General features: G+C 44.9%; 1 protein-coding gene across 2 annotated transcripts in view; it reads right to left on the bottom strand.

Annotated features, from left to right (window-relative positions):
• The window catches only part of GAB1 (GRB2 associated binding protein 1), a 125,789-nt gene extending 115,700 nt beyond the window's left edge, over positions 1–10,089 (bottom strand). The window contains exon 1 of one of the 2 annotated variants that reach the window (XM_018061566.1): positions 9,138–10,089. In XM_018061566.1, the coding sequence (XP_017917055.1) occupies positions 9,138–9,209 (72 nt within the window). In that variant the 5' untranslated portion in view covers positions 9,210–10,089. The remainder of the gene's footprint in view (positions 1–9,137) is intronic. The other variant, XM_018061565.1, reaches the window with a different exon arrangement.

Below are 20,314 nucleotides of genomic sequence, written 5' to 3'. Positions count from 1 at the left end.
GGTGTGTGTGTGGGTGTGTGTGTGTGTGTGTGTGTGTGTGTGTGTGTGGGTGTGTGTGTGTTAGTCGCTCAGTCGCGTCCTACTCTCTGCAACCCCATGGACTGTGTAGCCCGCCAGGCTCCCCTCTCCATAGAACTCTCCAGGCAAGAATACTGGAGTGGATTGCCATTCCCTTCTCCAGGGGATCTTCCTGACCCAAGGATCAGACCCGGATCTCCTACATTGCTGCCTGATTCTCTACCGTCTGAGCTACCAGAGAAGACCACGTCAGATACTACTTCCCTAGCCCAAGAGCCTTCTTTGTCAAGTTCTAGGTAACACCAGTGGAATTCAAAACATTTGAAGTAGCATTTTACCAAGTGCCTCTCCTCTAAGAGACAAAGATGAAAGCACGTCTTTCCCCCAAATCAGGCGGCCATCCCCAATCAGAAGCACTTTCATCTTGGCTAGGATGGCTCTGGCTTAGGCACCGATGGGAGTATGTGAGGACTGGGGTGAGAAAGCACAGCAGGTACTTAAATCTTTAACTAGGTTGTCATTTCAGGGAGGAGTCCGGCTAGTTAGAAAGCAGCCTAACTGTATTTCCCAAAAGTAGGAACTGAAAAGTGCATTTCGGGAGAGAAAAACAATCAACTTGCTGGCTGGAACACTCTGATTCCTAGTCTTGATTACCACATAACAGGACATAAACAACTCCCCCCATTTCAGAGAATAGAAAGGACATGTGTGTAAGGATTTTGACCTGAATACTCTGTGGTGTTGGTGGCGAGGCTTCCACTACAGAGGAAAAGTGGAAACAGAGGGGAAGAGAGCAAGAGGGTTGGGATTCCAGGGGAAAGAGTGCTTTCCACCTCATACCCACTTGAAAAAAGTTAGCAGGTAAAGTTCTATAGCAATGGGTAATGTAACAGATTAATTATGATAAACACTGAACACGAAATACTAATTACAGAATATCAAATGGAATAAAAACAACAATAGACTTCTCCATGCCCTGATACTACTGCCCTGCATTCTATATTCCACAAAAGCAAGCCTCAACTAAAATTATATTTACCTGCGTATTCCACATATAACAGCTAAATATCTCTAGGCAATAACAACAAATATTCAATTTAAAAAACCAAGCAACAAGAAAGTCAGTTACAAACCCTTATTATTAATTAACATTTTCCCCCCACCGCTTCCAACCAGAGGATGAAAAGTAAAATGCAATTTTAATGTTTTCTTTTTCCATGTGTGATATTCTTAAAGAACTATGTATAAAACTTTTCCAAAAAATTTAAATGACATGAGTCAAGACAAAGGAAAATAAATAAAAAGGGAAAAGAAAAACAGTGAAGCAGGATAGTTAAAGCAAAGTTTAGTATTTTTCTTTCTTAAAAAAAAATGACTAAAGAGTTTTACATTGAAGAGAAATGTTTGGACTGTCGGTATATTGTTTTTAATTCATGGAACAATGTAGCCATTTGTTTTTTTTTCTTTTAGGACATTGTTTTGTTTTGAACACATAGGGAATTACCTAGGCCAAGTATGAATTCAAAGAAAAAAGCTGGGAGAAAAAAAAACTACCACCAAACGAAAAACTCGTGGTACATTTGGCGTTCTTTCCAGTGTATAAAAATAAAACTCAGTTTGGAATTATGATAAAAATCTCCGAAACACACAGAAAGAATAGTTAAAGAGTAGGAAAAAAATGTAAGATCACTCACATTTCCCCTCCTAGAAGCTCTATTTCTTTGCAATTCACATCTTCACGTGCAGTTTGCATATAGTAGCTCTGCTAAAAACAACCACATGGAAAATTTTTGTACCAGATAACACTGCAGGACAGGGCTTGGCAGCTACAAGTTGTAATCAGAATGCTTCAAGGGCTAATGTAACCCAGATAACGACCAAGCATGCATTTCGGGTGCAGTCTTAACTTTTTTTTTAATAGCAGGCTGTGGGAGGGTCAAAAGCTATTGCGTTCTACTTTATATGCATTCAGCAATGAGAATTTTTCCGTAAGGGAGCATTTTGCTTCCATGAATAAAAGAATTGCTTAAAATATCCAAGATTCTTTTCCAGTTAATGCATTCTTGTAGGAGGTGAGGTGCTCACACAGACAAGCCTAGAATGGGAAAAAGTTTTCCAGTTCCTAAAATGCCTTTCCCCAGTAATTCCACAGGCCTGCATCTTCATCTCCACTGCATTAGGGCGCCCCCAGCGCTGGCAAATGAAGCGGCTACTAATTTAAGGACCGCGGAAATCCATGGTATAATGAGCCACTTTTCCCCAAGAGTAATCTAAAGAAGAAAAGAACGCTGATTTTATTTATGCCTGTTGCCTAAGAGGGGGAGCAGAAGGAGACCTGGGTCTTGATAAGTTTCCTGTACATTCGTGGATGAGATAGAGGCACTGAAGCCTTGTGACTTCAATCCAAGCTCAAGTGGCAGATTCAGATGGAGCTCTCACTTGGGGGAAGTGAGCCACCATATTAATGCAAGGAATGTGAAATGGGAGAAACCCTTCCATCCACAGTCAGGAGGGGGGTTCGTGTGATCCAATGGGGTTATTCTCTTTTCCTCCAACGCTGGCTGGCACTCACACAGCTGAGCTAAGATGGCTTCCAAAGTCCAAAATAAGACGCTAGCCCAAGGCAGCCTGGGCCCTCCCGCGGGAACCCTGAGGCAAATGAATCAAAGGCTCTTTTATTCTCCCTCCCACCAGAACATGCTCCCTCTCTGTTGTAAACGAAATCCTTGCCAGCATGAATTATTTAGTTCCAAACAGACATAAAGAAATCTTAAATAACACATGTCCCTCGGAATTTTAATAAGTTCAGGTGACAGACAAGTGGAGCTGTTGGATTTGTTTCTCGCCTGGGATAGAAAATTCACTGGTGGTCAGGAGCCCATCAGCAGCATGAGATCATGGCAGAAACGGAAACTGCTCAAACTGCAAGTTACAGCTGACATCCAAACTCCACGCATGAAACGGAGGTGCTCCGTCCTTCTCGCTGGGATGTCTGAACTCCAAACCAAGTCCCTGTTGTTCCTTTCAAACCAGGCTTCCCTTCTGATTCTGCTATTTCTGTCAGCAGCACCTGGATTCTTCCAAGAATAGAGCCTGAAATTCACTCATGAGGTCTTCCCTGACTGGCTCCACCTCCCTCCCCTCTAGTCTGAACTCTTAAGCAGTTCCTGTCTGTATCAACCACTTGACAATTCATCCTATATGGCCTTATAAACAGAGCTCCTGTTAAATGACTGAAAGGAACATGCATTTACAGCTTGTCTTCACAAAGACTAGAAACTTCTTACGGCAAGGGATTGGGCCTTTTCCTCTGCTGGATGCCACACAAGGCAGATTTACAAAAGCTCCAGAGATATCTCTTTATTAATTCAGTCAACAGACACTTGGTGAGCCTCCACTCTGAATAGACACAGCACTCAGCTCAGGCACTCAGCAGCCTCGGGCTCAGTAAGACTTCATTCCATTAAGGGAAGGGCTGGAGGGTCCCCAAAGAATTCTGCCTCTGCAGTTCTAATATATTCACCAGACCATTCAAGATGAACAAGAAATTAAGATTTATTTCCCCCAAAAAAGGAGGCCTATTGAGAAGCTCCGCATCTGCCCCTCCCTCCCAAGGAAACATCTGAGAAGAGGAACATTAGACGCTAAGAGAATTTAGAATGAATAGATGTGTTGCCCACCCACTCCTTCCCCATTTTACAGATAAGGAAACTGAGAATCAGAAGTTCACAGGAGGATCCAAAGGTCTTGTGAATAGTGGCAAAACCCTGGTGAATTCTGGGTCCTGACACTCAGTCAAGGGTTCCTTTTACCATAGCACAACTTACCCAAAACCTTTCAAAAATAAAGTAGTAATCCACCTGCGAAGATGTCCCTTCTCGTATGTTAGTCTCTATAAGAACATAAAGAGTGCTGGCACTTACTCTTAGACATCCTCAACCTGAAAATCATCAAGGCTTTATCTACATACTTTTTATGTCCTCTCCAAAATATGGAAATTTGCTTAGTCTTAAAACTGCTTTGTCATTTTATTTCTTTCATATTCTTAATCAGACCTATTATGGCAAATCACACTGAAATAACCAATTCTCCTATCAACCAGATTATCCAAGCATAATTCTTGCCACATTGTTGTATCTGTTCAAAGATGATCAATTAAAAAAAAATTAAAAACCGAATTCTAAAACTACCGTCCACATGGATACACCTTCCTAAGAGTAATTTTGAATCCCAAAAGACAACAATCAGATTTAGGGAACTGGCAACTCTTATCACTAATCCCAGGCACAACAAAGAATTAACTATCATTAACTTTCATAAGGCTTCCCTGATGGCTCAGCAGTAAAGAATCTGTCTGCCAGTGTAGGAGACTCAGGTTTGATCCCTGGGTCAGGAAGATCCCCTGGAAAAGGAAATGGCAACCCACTCCAATATTCTTGTCTGGAGAATCCCATGGACAGAGGAGCCTGGCGGGTCACGAAGCGTCGGACACGACTGAGAGACTAAACAACAACTTTGATAAAGACTTAATGTAATTGCTAGTTGATGATCTTTGCTACTAGAAACGAATTTCCTGCATTACTGGAAAAGGTAAAAAGAAAACATTCAAAATTTGAATGTTCACTAATGTGAGGACTGCAGGAAAAATTTTCCTTCAAAAGAACCATGATGCTCCTTCAGTCACTGTAAGCAAAGACTTCAAAATCGGTTGACTGCTACTAGGGATTGCCAAAAAAGGGCAGGAAGAGCTTCCAGACATCACGGTCCTCTTTGCTGTGGTGACACTCCCAAGTAGGGACCTTAGCTCAGCAACTGGGTTGTCCCTGAACAAGGAGATGCTGCTATTTTTCCTTCTCCATGCCTCTCTCTTCCATGTAAGATGGCAGGTGCCCACCCAGAGGAAGATGCTATTTCTGTTTCTAAGCCCCTTCCCAGAGCCACATGTCCAGACAGAAACCATCCTACAAACTGACAGCTGAAGAGCGGAGTCCAAGCTGGGTATAGATTACACACCCAAGAACCAGCTGAGGTCCTGCTCCCCAGCTGGTTGGCCACTAGCAGGCCACCTCACCCTGGCCCAGATGCAGGCTCTCTTGCTGAGAGCGCACATCAGCCTAAGGTGGACAGCTGGGCCGTGGAGGGGCCCAAACTTAAGTGTCCAGGCTTTAGGCGGGCCATAGGGAAGCTCCCCCAGCAGGGACAAGGGGATGGCCAGCTGGCTTGAAGCAGTCCTTTGTTTTCAAGACTTACCTTTCATCTCAGTAACAATTTCAACTGCTGATGAAAATTCATCATTAGTTCAAATGGTTGATTTGTCTTTAAACAACTCTTTAAAAATCTGAGCGCCGCTGCTGAGTGTATACTATCAAGATTTTACTTGGTTTCTATAACCTTGGTGACATTGATCTGTATGTGATTCTATGCAGGTCCCTAGCAGAGGAAGAAAACAGCTCTTTAATATATAACACAGGACAAAAACAGCAACACAGCAACAGCAAAACTAACAGAAAGCAGAAAAATCTTCACTGCCATTCTATATTTTAAAAATATAGAGGATGAAATACATACAAGAGGTTCTTACCCTTTTGCAAATAAACATAGAAAGAAAAAGAGAGACAAAAAGGCTGGAGAGGGATTCCTAGATGGCGCAGTGGACAAGAATCCACCTATCAGTGTAGGAGACAGGGTTCAATCCCTCATCCAGGAAGATCCCATATACCACAGAACAACTAAGCCCAGGCACCACAACCATTGAGCCTGTGCTCTGGACCCTAAGAGTCTCAACTATAAGCCGATGTGCTGCAACTACAGAAGCCTGTGCCCCTCGAGCCCGTGTTCTGCAAGGAGCCACCACAGGAAGAAGCCCCCGCCCCACAACGGGGGAGCTGCCCCAACACTCTTCAAGAAGAGAAAGCCCATGCAGCAGCGAAGACCCAGCACGGCCCAAAATACACAAACCAATACGATTATTTTTATCATATAGCCGGAGAATCTGCTCACTAGTCTTTTTCTTACTATCTTTTATGCTACTGTCACACTCTTTAGGAAATTCAAGAAAAACTTCCATAGCAGATGGACATACTAATATGTAAAAACAATGCTGCTGACTAATAAAGATTTAAAAAGCAAACATAAAATGGAGTTGTAAGTAGAATGCATTGGGGCCATAACTTGAAATGACTTTGGAGATAAAACTAAAACAATATTTTATCACTTAAAAGCCCTGATGGATTCTCTTAATCAATGCTTGAACTACTCTTATAAATATTGGAAAACAGTGAGACAACTATCAAAGTCCTCTGGGCCAAGTGTTCCCTGCCCCCCCCAAATCAATGCCCAAAAACTCCCTGAAGTCTCCTTTAGCGATTATGGTACCAGGAAGTCAAGATATCTTATCACAGAGAATTTGTTCATTCAAAACCATTATCAAGCAACATTTTGCCTATTGGGTGGTCAACAATGTTTCCTTTCATCCAGAAAATAAAGATTTTACATGAAAACCAAACTCAGCAGAGGAGATGCATGTATATATATATATGCCATATCTTTGAGGGGTAAAGATGTATTAGCCAAAACTATCTATATGAATATCAAGCCAAACAGCAATCATCTGGAAATGTCAGAATCTTCTGGGCGATCACCTTGACAGTGCAAATTAAGACAAGCCTCAATTTAGCTTATAAGACTCCAGTAACTCTCTTGGACCCCTCAATTTTGGCAGCCACCCTCCCCATTGTCTTCCTGGGCTGTATCCATGGACTGATTAGTGTGGAAAGAAAACCCTAGTGTCCTGCCTCTCTCAGCTGTTAGGTATATTCAGCCCTCAGTCGACAACAATTGAGGGAGCCCACTGTTCCTCTGACGTATCCTGTGATTTCCGTCTACATGAGCCTGTTCCTGAAAACATCTATGAAATGGCCATAGGGCTCAACTTGGGCACACAATTAGAAAGCACGTGGAGTTGCTGGCTTCCTTTTCTTTTTTTAAAATTAATTTATTTATTTTAATTGGAGGCTAATTACTTTACAATATTGTGGTGGTTTTTGCCACACATTGACATGGATATGGCTTCCTTTTCTACATATGCTTGTCCTGTGTTTCTTCAGCACTGCACCTCTGATCCACAGTTCACTCTTCCTTGCGTGTTATATCCACAGACTCACAGAAAGTCATAAACCTGAAAGGTCCTATCCACATGACCCAGCCTCAGCACAGCTTAAACTTGATAAGAGGCGTTCACCTTTTAAAGCCCAGGCAGGCAGGCAGGCAGATCTGGGTTCAAATCCTGCTTCTGGCACACTCTGGTTCCGTAGACTGTGTTCTCATTTGTTAAGACAGATAATAACTGCCTCATAAAACTGTTGTAATGATCAGATGAAATATTAAAATTCTTAAACTGAGAATTTCTATTTTCTTGGTCCAGTTAAGATGTAATTGTTTGGGCTGATTTTTTGTAGTACATTAAATTGCAAGCCCAAGAGACAAGGCTTTTCTTCCTGCTGGGTTTTTTTGTTTTTTTTTTTTTAATTTTATGGTCCCTAGTCTAGTGTGTGGCATCTTTTGAGAGAGCCATAAACCAAACATGTGAAAGAACGCATTAAATCTCTATTACCACTACCTATTCCAGCTAATGTAGTGTTCTTTAGTTTCCCCAAGAATCAATCATTTCCTAAACAGTACCTTCTCAAAACAAATACATCAAACCACACCCTCTCCCCACATACATACAACACATACACACAGAACTCCCAACTGAAAAACACACTGCCTCTCACCCCAACTTTTAGAATAAAGTCACCATATTTACCAGAATACTTGGGCAAACTGTGATAGATGGAGAGAGGGGATTTGGAAGAATTTTAAAAATCTCTGAAGAACACCCTTAGGATTTGTGGCATCAAATCCTTAAAGGAGAACTACTTGCCTATCGCAAATTCTGGCAGCAAGTAAACCAGAAACTCACTGGTGAGTTGTGGGCGAAGTTAAATATTGCACTTCACTCCGTTCCATGCAAGCAAATTGACTATCAGGGTTACCATTGGGTGTAGACATCCTTACGCAAGAAACAGGGTCCATTATTACTCTCCCCGTTAGCAAATTTATATTTAAGGGGGCACATACTGTGCTTTTGAGACATACTTTACTAGACAAATATTTGCTCCATAAGCGAGGGCAAAGGTGTCATTTCTTTCCTTTGCTGTGGGCAGCGACAGAAGAATCAATGGGGGAGAAGGGGATAAGATCCCAGACTCCCCAAAGAGGACACAGACTTCCGCTGCAGTAACGTTGGTTCTTTCAAGGAATATTTCCCCTAACGGCTAAAACGGCTTAACACATAATCAGCATCTTGTATCAATTACACAAATACCACGAAGCAACTGTGGTGGCCTGGGAAAGGACCATAACACACAGAATTCCTAACTGGCCTTCGCTGTCCCCTCCCACAGGGTTTGACAGCGTGTCCAAGGCGCCCGAACACCAGCCATCAGGCTCCCCCCAGCGCCCTCCTCTCGCAGCAAACTGCCAAGGCTCTCGGGCCAAACTCCAACGTCCCTCGATTCAAAACCGAGAAAGTGTGAACCCCGCTAAGCAAACGGTAGGGCGCGTAATAACTTTTTTTTTTCTTTTCCGTGGAGCGGATTGGAGATGCTCGGCTCTAACGCCAACTTCCCAGGTCTCCCGTCCGCTTTCCGAAACCATCCCGTGGGGAAGGCGGGAGGGATGGCGGTCCAAAGAGAGGGCTGGTGAGTTTTAATACCTCCGTGGTTTTCTCAGTGCGGGAAATTTACTACACAGCAGCCCCTGAGACTTCGGTGCAGGTCTAACGAAAGGAAAATGCTCTCCCCCTCACCCCTGCTAAAAGGAACAATAAAAAACACTCTGCAGGCGCTCAGCTGGCCATACCAGGCCTTCCTAAGGGCCGATGGAGAAAGAAATTTCTCCAGTCTGCAATCTGGAGAAAGAAAGATGCCTGGCCAAGCGGAGGCCCGGGCATGAGTGTCCAGCCTGGGTCCCCAGCCTGGCAGGGAAGGGGCCTACAGGGAAGGGATGGGGACTAAAGAGGAGCAGTCGGCACGCGAGCCGCCCAGGGAGGGTAACGGGGGCCGAGCTCTACTTACATAACGCTTTAACTTTTTCTCCGGCGGGGACTTGCGGAGCCATCCCGAGCAGACCACTTCGCCGCCGCTCATGGTGCGAGCCTTTAGGGCTGCGGGCCCGGCGCGCTCCCGACACCTTCGACGCCGGACGGCCGTGCAGCTGCTGGGACCTCGCTCTCCCGCGGCGCACCCCAGGCGGACGGGGCGGGCCGGCTCCGCGGCGCTCTGGCTCTTGGCGTTCGAGTTTCTTCCCCGCAGGCAGGTCCGCGGACGTGAGTAGAAGCGGGCACAGCCGCCGAGGCCGACACCTCGGGGCAGGGGCCGCGGCCGGGCCGAAGATGCCCAGGCCTTCCTTCAGTGCACCCGCCCGGCCGCCAGGCGCGCCGTCCCGCCGGCCGCCTCCTCTGCGCTCGGGCTCCACGGGACTCTGCCCCGGCGCGGAGCCCGAGCCTCGGCCCCCTGCGCTCCGCCCCTTCGGGATGGGACCTCCCAGAGCGCACTCCGAGACAGACACGACGCTGCACGCGCGCACACACACAGTCTCACACGCTTATACACACACAATGCCCCCGCGCAGTGCCCACTCCGACTGGCCAGCTCTAGGTTTCACTGCGCTTGGCGCTATCCCCTCCTTCCTCCTTCTGGAGAGAGGGTGGGTCACTTCCCCGAGGCGCCCGGACCGCCGCAAGGAATGGGAAAGCCGCGAGGGTCCCGTGGTCAGCGGGCGCAGGGTTGAGGGTTGGTCCCGGGCCACGGAGGGAGCCGCCCGCTCGGCGTCGCTGGACAGAGCGCAGGTCCCGCCGAAGGGTGGGTCCGCGCTGGCCGCCGCCGCAGGAGAGAGAAAGCAGAGGGCGGCAGAAGAAGGAGGCGCTGGGCTGCTTGGCTGCGGGGACCAAGCCTACCGTCCCGTCCCCTAGCGCTGCTCCTGCGCCGCCTCCCCCACCCCAGGGCGCGCGGCAGGTTCTGGGCGGCCCGGCCCCCGGCCCCGATCCCTCCCTCTCCCGGCCTCCCGGCTCCCTCTTCCTCTCTTTCCTCCTCCCCTTCCCACGTTCGGGCCGGCTCCGGTTTCTGCCCAGACTTTCTTTGAAACTCCGCCGGAGCGCTTCCAGCCAAAACAACAAGGGCCAGGGAGGAGGAGACGGGCGGAGGGAGGGAGCGAGCGAGGGAGGGCGCGGGAGTCCGAGAGGCACCCTGGGATCTGTAGTTCGGGACGCTGGAGAGGGGTCCTCGGCGCCCCCGGCGGCCGTGGATCCCGGAGCCCCCAGCGGGCTGGTCGCCAAGGAAGGCAGCGAAGCCTCGCCGAGGGTAACGCCGCGCCATCTCGGGTTCCCGGGCGACCGAGGAACATTCGAAGGTTCAAGTCTGTGGATTGCCATCTTGGCTCAGCCGAGTGTCAGTTCGGAGTTTGTTCTGTGCGGGAGATCGGGAGTTGGGGGCGGGGGAGAGGGGGGCGGGTACTTGACAGCGTGGAAAGCGAAACAGCCTGGAGGAAGACCGCGCGCCCTGGAGAGTCTGCGATCCCGGGGTTTCTGCCCGCAAGACTAAAAGGCAGAGACCAGGAGGGCGAGGTCGCTGGGAGCGCGCCAAGGCGACCAGCCTGCAGGGGAGGTCAGAAGGGGACCCTCCCGGACTGATGTGTGCTGGTCCCCGGAGCAGCCTTGCCTGAGTGGTGGGAGCGCTTAGTGGACCCAAAGGATTCAGTTGAATCTCTCTCTCGGGGCATTTTGAAGCCTTACACTCCCTCCGTTTGTTGCCAGTTTCTTCCACTTGCCTTGGCTTTTATTTAAAATCAACCCTTGGGGTGTTGGACCAGAAAAGGGAACCTTCACTGGATGTCCTAATTCTATTTGTTTTCTTGTATGTGTTTTACAATGACTATGATACCTGGCCCTGAGATTAACACGATCCTGTAAGAGAAATATCTTTTCCAATGTATTTATGAGAAACAAAGCCCCCAGACAGATTTTGGAACGTAGTGTAAATAATCAGATAAGAGTGCCAAACATTTCTGGAAAAAATAACCTCAGGCTTGTTCTTGTTAATACAACGTTCATATTCAGTTCCTCTCGAGTTTGAAAATGTTATACAATTGTAGTAGGAAATTAGGTGCTGGGGTGGTGACAAAGAAAGGTCCCTGCACTCAGAGCGGTGACATTTCTGTGGTGACATAAGATAGTTAACAGGGGTCAACGCAAGTACAGATTGTGATAAATGTGCCCTGGGAGAAACTGGAAGAATAATAAGGGTGGAACTAGGTCAGATACTAGGGGAGAAGTCTTCCTTAAAGAGGCAGCTAGCCAGAGATGTGAAAGATGTTGTAAAGATGTTGTCTTGTGAAAAGATCAAAGGGATAACCGTAAGGAGGACTGAGAGAGAAAAAACAACCCAGGGGGCTCATTGTTTTTCTTAAATGTTAGAATACAAGTGAGTGTAATTTTTATGGCAGCTAATAAAGCAAAGCAATTTTTATGTGAACTCGGGTTTTACCACAAGCCATCCACAAGCCATCCATATGAAAACAAATCACTAAATTTGTTTTCTGCTTCTACCACAAGCAGTGTGTCTGTATACTGAGTCAAAGTATTTCAGATTAGCATGGCAGAGACTGGTTCACTCTTGCATAGTTAACTGTTTGCTAGATAATTTACCACTTCCTCCACTCCTGTTATTTTAAAGTTCTTTCTTAAAAATTGAAGTATAGAGAAGGAAATGGCAACCCACTCCAGTATTCTTGCCTGGAACATCCCATGGACAGAGGAGCCTGGCAGGCTACAGTGCACAGGGCTGCAAAAGAGTGGGACACAACTTAGCCACTAAACAACAACGAAACAATTTATTTACAATGTGGTGTTAGTTTCAGGTGTATAGCACAGTGAATCAGTTAAACATATGTATGTGTGTGTATGTATGCATATAGATGTGTGTGTTTGTATTCATATTCTTTTTAATGGAAAATTGTAATACAGTCATCCCTCTGTATCCTTGGGGAATTGGTTCCAGGACCCCTCCCATACCAAAATTTTCTGATGCTCAAGTCCCTTGTATAAAATGGTATAATATTTGCATCTAACCTAAACACATGTTCCCATATACTTTAAATCATTTCTAGATTACTTGTAAGACCTAATACAATGCACATGCTATGTAAATAGTTGCTATCATACAGCAAATTCAAGTGCAGCTTTTTGAAACTTTCTAGATTTTTTTCCCGAATATTTCCTACCCGATGTTAGTTGAGAAATCAAAAAATCTAGAGGGTCAACTGTATGTATATCGTGTACTACTTTGGAATGTTCCAATAATTTTTTTCATTATTTCAAATAAGGGATTGAATTAACTCATTTCCATGTAAGAAACCAGGACTTCCCTGGTTGTCCAGTGGCTAAGACACCTCATTCCCAATGCAGGGGGCCCCCGGGCTCAATCCCTGGGTGGGGAATTAGATCCAACATGCCTCAACTAAGAGCTGCAACTGACAAGAGCCCGCATACTGCAGCTAAGCCCAGCAGAGGCAAATATATATATTTTTTTTTTTAAGAAAAATAAATCATTAAGTATTTTCCCCTATCTTCATTTGTGTTATTTCTAGATATCAAATAAATGAGGAGAAGTTGGAGATAAATACATCTTCACGTATGTGTGTTAAAAAGGAAATTGGCTGTATCTGTCTATGATATGCCATTTTTAGATTATTAAATTGCTTTTTACATCTTTATATGTTAAAAAATATGCTGGAAAACACTATTACACATCAGTATCTTAAATTTCATGCATACAACACAGACTCGTGGAATGTCTTTGTGTGTACAAGTTCTTGAGGACCCAGGATACAAAGAGAGGTTACCAAACCTATTACCTCACCCTTTTGTCCTAGAGAAGAGTGTTTTGCTAGTAATCAGCCCCTTAACTTCTACAATACAGTTAATAAATGCTGTGAATAAAAAGCAAAGAGTCTCAGCGGGGCTTTACCCTCTGGGAGAAGCATGAGTAGGTGGGGAAAGACTTCCCTGAGGAACGGACTTAACTCTGATTCTTCAAGATGAGTAGAAGTGGCCTAGCCAAGCAACAAAGAAGAGTATTCCAGGCAACAAAGAAGCTGTCAGATGCCCAGGTCCTCAGGCTGGAAGAAACACCTGAGAACCGGAAGGAAGGCAGTGGGGAGGCAAGTGAGAGGGACATTAGACTGATTGAGTGAGGGGACAGACGTGGGCAAGAGACAGAATGTGCAGAGGCTTGGAGATGGTCTTCGGGTTTAGATTTTTTCCTCGGAGCAAATGACAGTTGTCACCTTCCGTGATCTTCAAATCACCTTAGACCATCACCCCTTCGTGGACTCTTATCTCACCTCCAGCAGCAGACTTCCCAATCACACCATTTTCCAACTTGATCTTTCAAGTTCTTCCTTGCTGATACCTCTGCTTTTCCATGACCCACCAGACCCCTCCATCTTACACTCACCCCATTTACCAGGTTGAATTTTGTCGTCCACATAAAATGTCATCCAAATATCATGCTTCCAACCCACAAAGCCCCAACCCTGGGTGAATCCGACTGTACTTCCTCTGACACCAAAACAACCGTTAAGCAACAGAGCAATGTCACCATAAATTCAGATTCAGTGACCTCAAATAGATCCTCTTCTGTCTGCAGGGGCAGATCTTTGTTTTCTGGAACCTGAAGCATATACAGTTTTGTTGTTGTTGTTTAGTTGATAAGTTGTGTCCGACTCTTTGTGACTCTACAGGCTGTAGCCCACCAGAAGACTGGAGTGGGTTGCCATTTCCTTCTCCAGAGGATCCTCCTGATTGTACCTGCTTCTCCAGCATTGGCAGGTGGATTCTTTACTGCTGAGACACCAGGGAGGTCCATATACAGTTTGAGAGTCATTTTAAAGGAAAAGAATATACAATTACAAATAAAAATGTGAGTATGAGTCTCGAATGAGGAAATGAATGAGGAACAGATTACTGGAACCTTGGAGATACAGCTGCCTTTCCTTTGAGATCTCTATGGTGATTTGGGCTTCCCAGGTGGCGCTAGTGGTAAAGAACCCTCCTGCCAATGCAGGAGACAGGAAAGCATGTCTCTTATGAGGATCTTCCAGATCCAGGCTTTGGGAAGATCCTCTGGAGGAGGAAATGGCAACCCACTCCAGTATTCTTGCCTGGAAAACCCCATGGGCAGGGGAACCTGGCGTGCTACAGTCCATAGGGCTGCAAAGAATCAGACGCAACTGAAGCGACTTAGCATGCACGCACATACATGGTGATTTACCCATCCCTGATAGCTCACTCCAGTATTCTTGGGCTTCCCTGGAGGCTCAGCTGGTAAAGAATCTGCCTGCAATGCAGGAGACCCTAGTGCGATTCCTGGGTTGGGAAGATTCCCTGGAGCAGGGAAAGGCTACCCACTCCAGTATTCTGGCCTGGAGAGTTTCATGGTCTATATAGTCCAGGGGGCTTCCCTTGTGGCTCAGCTGGTAAAGAATCTGCCTGCGATGCAGAAAACCTGGGTTCAATCCCTGGGTTGGGAAGATGCCCTGGAGAAGGGAATGGCTACCCCTCCATCCATGGGATGGCAAAGAGTCAGACACACCTGAGTGACTTTCACTTTTACCTTCATAGTCCATGGGGTCACCAAAGAGTTGGACACGACTGAGCGACTTTTGGTTTCACTTACATGGATAGGCCTCCTGAGTACACCCTGAATTCCCCTCCTAACACGGAGACCCTACCTCTTCCAGCAGCTCCCTACTCGCATGGGGGCCTGTGCAGCAAGCTTCCTTATCTTCATGGATGTTTCTGCTACTGGCAGTCCCACTCCTTTATCAGGACAGTGCACTCAACTCTGCAAAATTTTCTTTCTTTCTTTTTAAATAACAGCTTAATCAAGATAATAATTCACCTACCATAAAATTCACATTTTTAAAGTGTAGAATTCAGTGGGTTTTAGTATATCCGCAAAATTCTTCAGCCTCACTAAATACTTTCAGAATATTTTATCACCCCCAAAAGAAACCCTATTCCCCCTCCCCCTGTGTCCCTGACAACCACTAATCTTTCTGTTTCTATGGATTTGCCTCTTTTGGACATTTCGTATAAATGGAATCATACAGTAGGTGACCTTTTGTAACTGGTTTCTTTCAGTCTGCATAATGTCCAGGCTTATCCATGTTGCAGTATGCATCAAGTACTTCATTGCTTTATAATGTTAAATAATATTCCATTATGTGGATGTATCACATTTTGTTTATCCATTTATCAGATAATGGACATGTAGATTGTTTTTACTCTTTGCCTGTTATGAATGATGCTTGCATTAGTGCTTAAACCATTTTCAGATATCTCAAGTGTCCAAATCTTCCGCTTTGCCCAGCAAACAAAGATCTTATAGTTTCATCAGAAAAGCAAAGTGCTCAGACAGAAACTTCTTCAACCACTAGCCATCAGACATGCAAACCCACAGGCCAGCTTTACTCCTCCCACTCCCTCCTTCCCATGTCATATCAAAGGCATTGCTTTCCTCTTCTGAAAGGTCAGTCTCTCCACTTATGCTTTGAATTTAATCCCATTGCATCTTTTCAAGAACATAACCCTAGCAATGATCTCTTCTCTCTATATCTAAATAGTGTGCTCTCCATGTAATTTTTTCTGTCATTGTATATGTTGCAATACAATTTAAAAACAAGTAGCAAGCCAGATTTAGCCAAAGGGCCATAATTTACCAACCTTAGCTTTATACCACCCCACTGCAGTACTCTTGCCTGGAAAATCCCATGGATGGCAGAGCCTGGAAGGCTGCAGTCCATGGGGTCACTAAGAGTCAGACACGACTGAGCGACTTCCCTTTCACTTTTCACTTTCATGCATTGGAGAAGGAAATGGCAACCCACTCCAGTGTTCTTGCCTGGAGAATCTCAGGGACGGGGGAGCCTGGTGGGCTGCCATCTATGGGGTCGCACAGAGTCGGACACGACTGAAGAGACTTAGCAGCAGCAGCAGCTTTATACCACCATGATTTGATAGGGTTAGACATTCACATACATACACACACACACCACTCTTTTTTTAAATGAAAGGGAGCCATTAGTATGAAGCCTTTTAAAGTAGTTGTTGTGAAAGGATTCTTACATGAAATTGCCAATAACATGGAGTTGCAGATTATTTAATTCTTCCTGAATGTTAGCACTATTCCTCTGAATAAACTACCATATCATTATAATGAAAGTTGGCTGCACTGCTTTTGACAAAAGGACTGTAGACAACAGATTACAGTTCTCTTTAGTTTTTATTGGAAACCAAGTTAAATTATCCATCCCATTTAAAATATCCACACATCTCTTCTGTTAAGACCATGTAAAAACTCCTCTACATCGTATACTGCTTTTTAGCTACATTTTTTTCCTAACAGCCTTTCTCTCTCTTTCACAGCCAGACTTCTATTGAGTGTGGCTATAGTTTCTCTCTAGCTCATCCTCCATTCCTCCTCAATCTGTTTCTCTGGCTACCATTCCAGTTTTACTCTTATATTTGCCAAGGTCACTCATGACCCCACATCGCTAAATCAGATGCGAATTTTCAGACTTCATATTTTTCAGTCACACCTTCCTAAAACTCACAGTACCTTGACCCTTGAGACATCATGGTTTTGGATCTTCCTGTCCCCTTGTTCCACTCTGATTTTTTGAAGGCTCTTCTACTGGCCCGCGGCATTTTTGAAGTCTAGCCCACCACTTTGCTCATCTACTACTTTCCCATGTGGTTGGCGTTTGACAGTTCCATCCCCAGCTGGGTTCTCTCTTCTGGATCATCAACCTGTAAATACGACTGCCTTCTTTACGTACCACTCAGCTCCCCTCTGTCAACCAAATCAGAGTCATGAGCTCCTTCTCAGCTCTCACCAGATCAACTCCAGTGTCTTTTTATTTCTCTAGGAGTCATTCTCTGTACTTTCCTTGCTCATCTTCTGTCACCAACCCAGTACCAAAGGTAGATAAGCCTGCCTATGGGTTATTTTTCCATTTCATCCATTTCTGTACTACCACTTCTTCCCAAGCTACTTCATTTCTCTCTTGGATTTGGGGGCATATGCTTAATGTATCTCCTTTACCCCTGCTCCACAGATTCTCCACTTTTCGGCCAAAGACATCTTCAAAAAGCACAAATAAAATCATTTCAGTGGCTATCAACTGAGCATAGGATAAAAACCAACATCTGGGGGACTTCCCTGGTGGTCCAGTGGCTAAGACTCTGTGTTCCCAATTGAGGGGGCCTGGGTTTGATCCCTGGTCAGGCAACTGGAGCTCACATGCTGCAACTGAGCGTTCACATGCCATAGCTAAAGATCCCGCATGCCACAAATGAAGATCAAACATCCAGCATGCCGCAGCTAAGACCTGGTGTAGCCAAGCAAATAAACAAAGGAAGGGTCAATTGTTGTTTTTTTTTTGAATCCTTAACATGGCCAACATGATGTGCATGGCCGCTGCCGTCTGCAGGTATCTATCCTGCCTCACCTGGACCACTTTCTTGTCTCTTCCTGCGCTCAGTCACTCAGGCTTTCTTCCACTTCTGTTTCCTCAAACACACTCATCTTCCTTCCCCCTCCAAAGCCTGTGTTCTCACTGTTCTGTGCCTGGCATGCTGCCATCACCTTTGTGTGCCTTTCATTTCATTTTATTGGGACTGGTCCATTCCTGTCCACTCCTCAGATCTTGGGTCACCCATCTCTTCCACAGGAAGACTTTCTCAGACTCAGGTTGCATCATGTTCCCTACTTTACCGTCTTACGGTCCTGTTATAAGAAACTGATATCACAGCTGTTGTTTGTGAGATTATTTTATTGATATTGACTCCTCTTACTAGATAAATGGATGCCATTAAGGAAAAAGACTGTGTCTATTGTATTGAGTCACTTTACTTTTACCCCTAACACCTACCAGGGTACCTGGCATATAAGCAATTCTAATACATATTTGTGGAATGAGTGAGTGAGTCAAGGATGTGAAGGGCTTTGATCAGGTGGCTGATGACCTAGATGTTTGCTTGCTGCTGACATGGTAACAGGGGATAGTGCTCTAGTCAAGATGCTTGGGTATTGCTACAGTTGGAATGTTCCTGTCCCTTAAAATCCTTCATGGATCACAGCCTTGTCATGATGAAGGGGCTGTGCAGGGCTCCCCAAGGCAGATGGGTCATAATGAAGAGTTCTGACAAAACACGGTCCACTGGAGAAGGAAATGGCAACCCACTCCAGTATTCTTGCCTGGAGAAACCCATGAACAGTTTGAAAAGGTGAAAAGATATGACACCAGAAAATGAACGCTCCTGGTCAGGAGGTGTCCAGTATGCTACTAGGAAAGAACAGAGGACAGTTACTAGTAGCTCCAGAAAGAATGAAGTGGCTGGGCCAAAGTGGAGAGGGGCTTCGTTGTGGATGTGAAAGTAAAGAGAAAGTAAAGTTAGATGCTGAAAAGAACAATATTGCATAGGAACCTAGAATGTTAGGTCCATGAATCACAGTACACTGGGCATGGTCAAGCAGGAGATGGAAAGAGTGAACATCAACATCTTAGGAATCAGTAAACTAAAAGGGACAGGAATAGATGAATTTAATTCAGATGACCATTGTATTTACTATCATGGATTCTGTAGGCAAGACTCCCTTAGAAGAAATGGAGTAGTCCTCATAGTCAACAAAGGAGTCTGAAATGTGGTACTTGGGTACAGTCTCAAAAACGACAGAATTATCTCAGTATATTTCCAAGGCAAACCATTCAACATCACAGTAATCCAACTCTATTCTCCAGCCATTAATGGAGAAGAAGCTAAAGTAGACTGGCTCTATGAAGACCTACAAGACCTTCTAGAATTAACACCAAAAAAGATGTCCTTTTCATCATAGGGGGTTGGAATGCAAAAGTAAGAAGTTAAGAGATACCTGGATTAACAGGCAAGTTTGGCCTTGGAGTACACAATGAAGAAGGGCAAAGGCTAACAGTTTTGTTGAGAGAACACACTGGTTGTAGCAAACACCCTTTTCCAACAACCCAAGAGACGAGTCTACACATGGACATCACCAAATAGTCAATACCAAAATTAGGTTGATTTTATTCTTTGCAGCTGAAGATGGAGAAACTCTATACAGTCAGCAAAAACAAGATGTGGAGCTGTCCGTGGCTTAGATTATGAGCTCTTTATTGCAAAATTCAGTCTTAAATTTTTAAAAGTAGAGAAAACGACTAGGCCATTCAGGTATGACCTAAATCAGATCCCTTATGATTATACAGTGGAAGTGACAAATAGATTCACAGGATTAGATCTGGTAGACAGAGTGCCTGAAGAACTATGGAAGGAGATTCATAACATTGTACAGGAGGTGGTGACTAAAACCAACTCCAAGGAAAAAATGCAAGAAGGCAAAGTGGTTATTTGAGGAGGTTTTACAAATAGCTGAGGAAAGAAGTGAAAGGCAAGGGAGAAAGGGACAGATACACCCAACTGAAAGGGACAGACATACCCAACTGAACGTGGAGTTCCAGAGAATAGCAAGGAGCAATAAGAAGGCCTTCTTAGATGAATAATGCAAAGAAATAGAAGAAAACAATAGAATGGGAAAGACTAGAGCTCTCTTCAAGAAAATTGGAGATATCTAGGGAACATCTCATGCAAGGATGGGCATTAAAAGGACAGAAATGGTAAGCTAACAGAAACAGAAGAGATTAAGGAGAGGTGGTAAGAATACACAGAAGAACTGTACAAAAAACATCTTAATGACCCATATGACCATAATGGTGTGGTCACTCACCTAGAGCCAGACATCCTAGGGTGTAAAGTCAGGTGGGCCTTAGGATGCATTACATAAACAAAGCTAGTAGAGGAATTCTAGTTGAGCTATTTCAAATCCTAAAAGATGATGCTGTTAAAGTGCTGCACTAAATATGCCAGCAAATTTGGAAAACTCAGCAGTGCCCACAGGACTGGAAAAGGTCAGTTTTTGTTCTAATCCTAAAGACGGCAATGCCAAAGAATGTTCAAATTACCATATAGTTGCACTGATTTCACATGCCAGCAAGATTATGCTCAAAATCCTTCAAGCTAGGCTTCAGTGGTACATGAGCCAAAAACTTCCAGATGTACAGGCTGGGTTTAGAAAAGTTAGAGGAACCAGAGATCAAATTGCCAATATCCATTGGATCA

This window comes from Capra hircus, chromosome 17 (assembly GCF_001704415.2).
Source record: "Capra hircus breed San Clemente chromosome 17, ASM170441v1, whole genome shotgun sequence".
Classification (NCBI taxonomy): domain Eukaryota; kingdom Metazoa; phylum Chordata; class Mammalia; order Artiodactyla; family Bovidae; genus Capra; species Capra hircus.
This window is presented reverse-complemented; position numbering and strand designations above follow the sequence as displayed.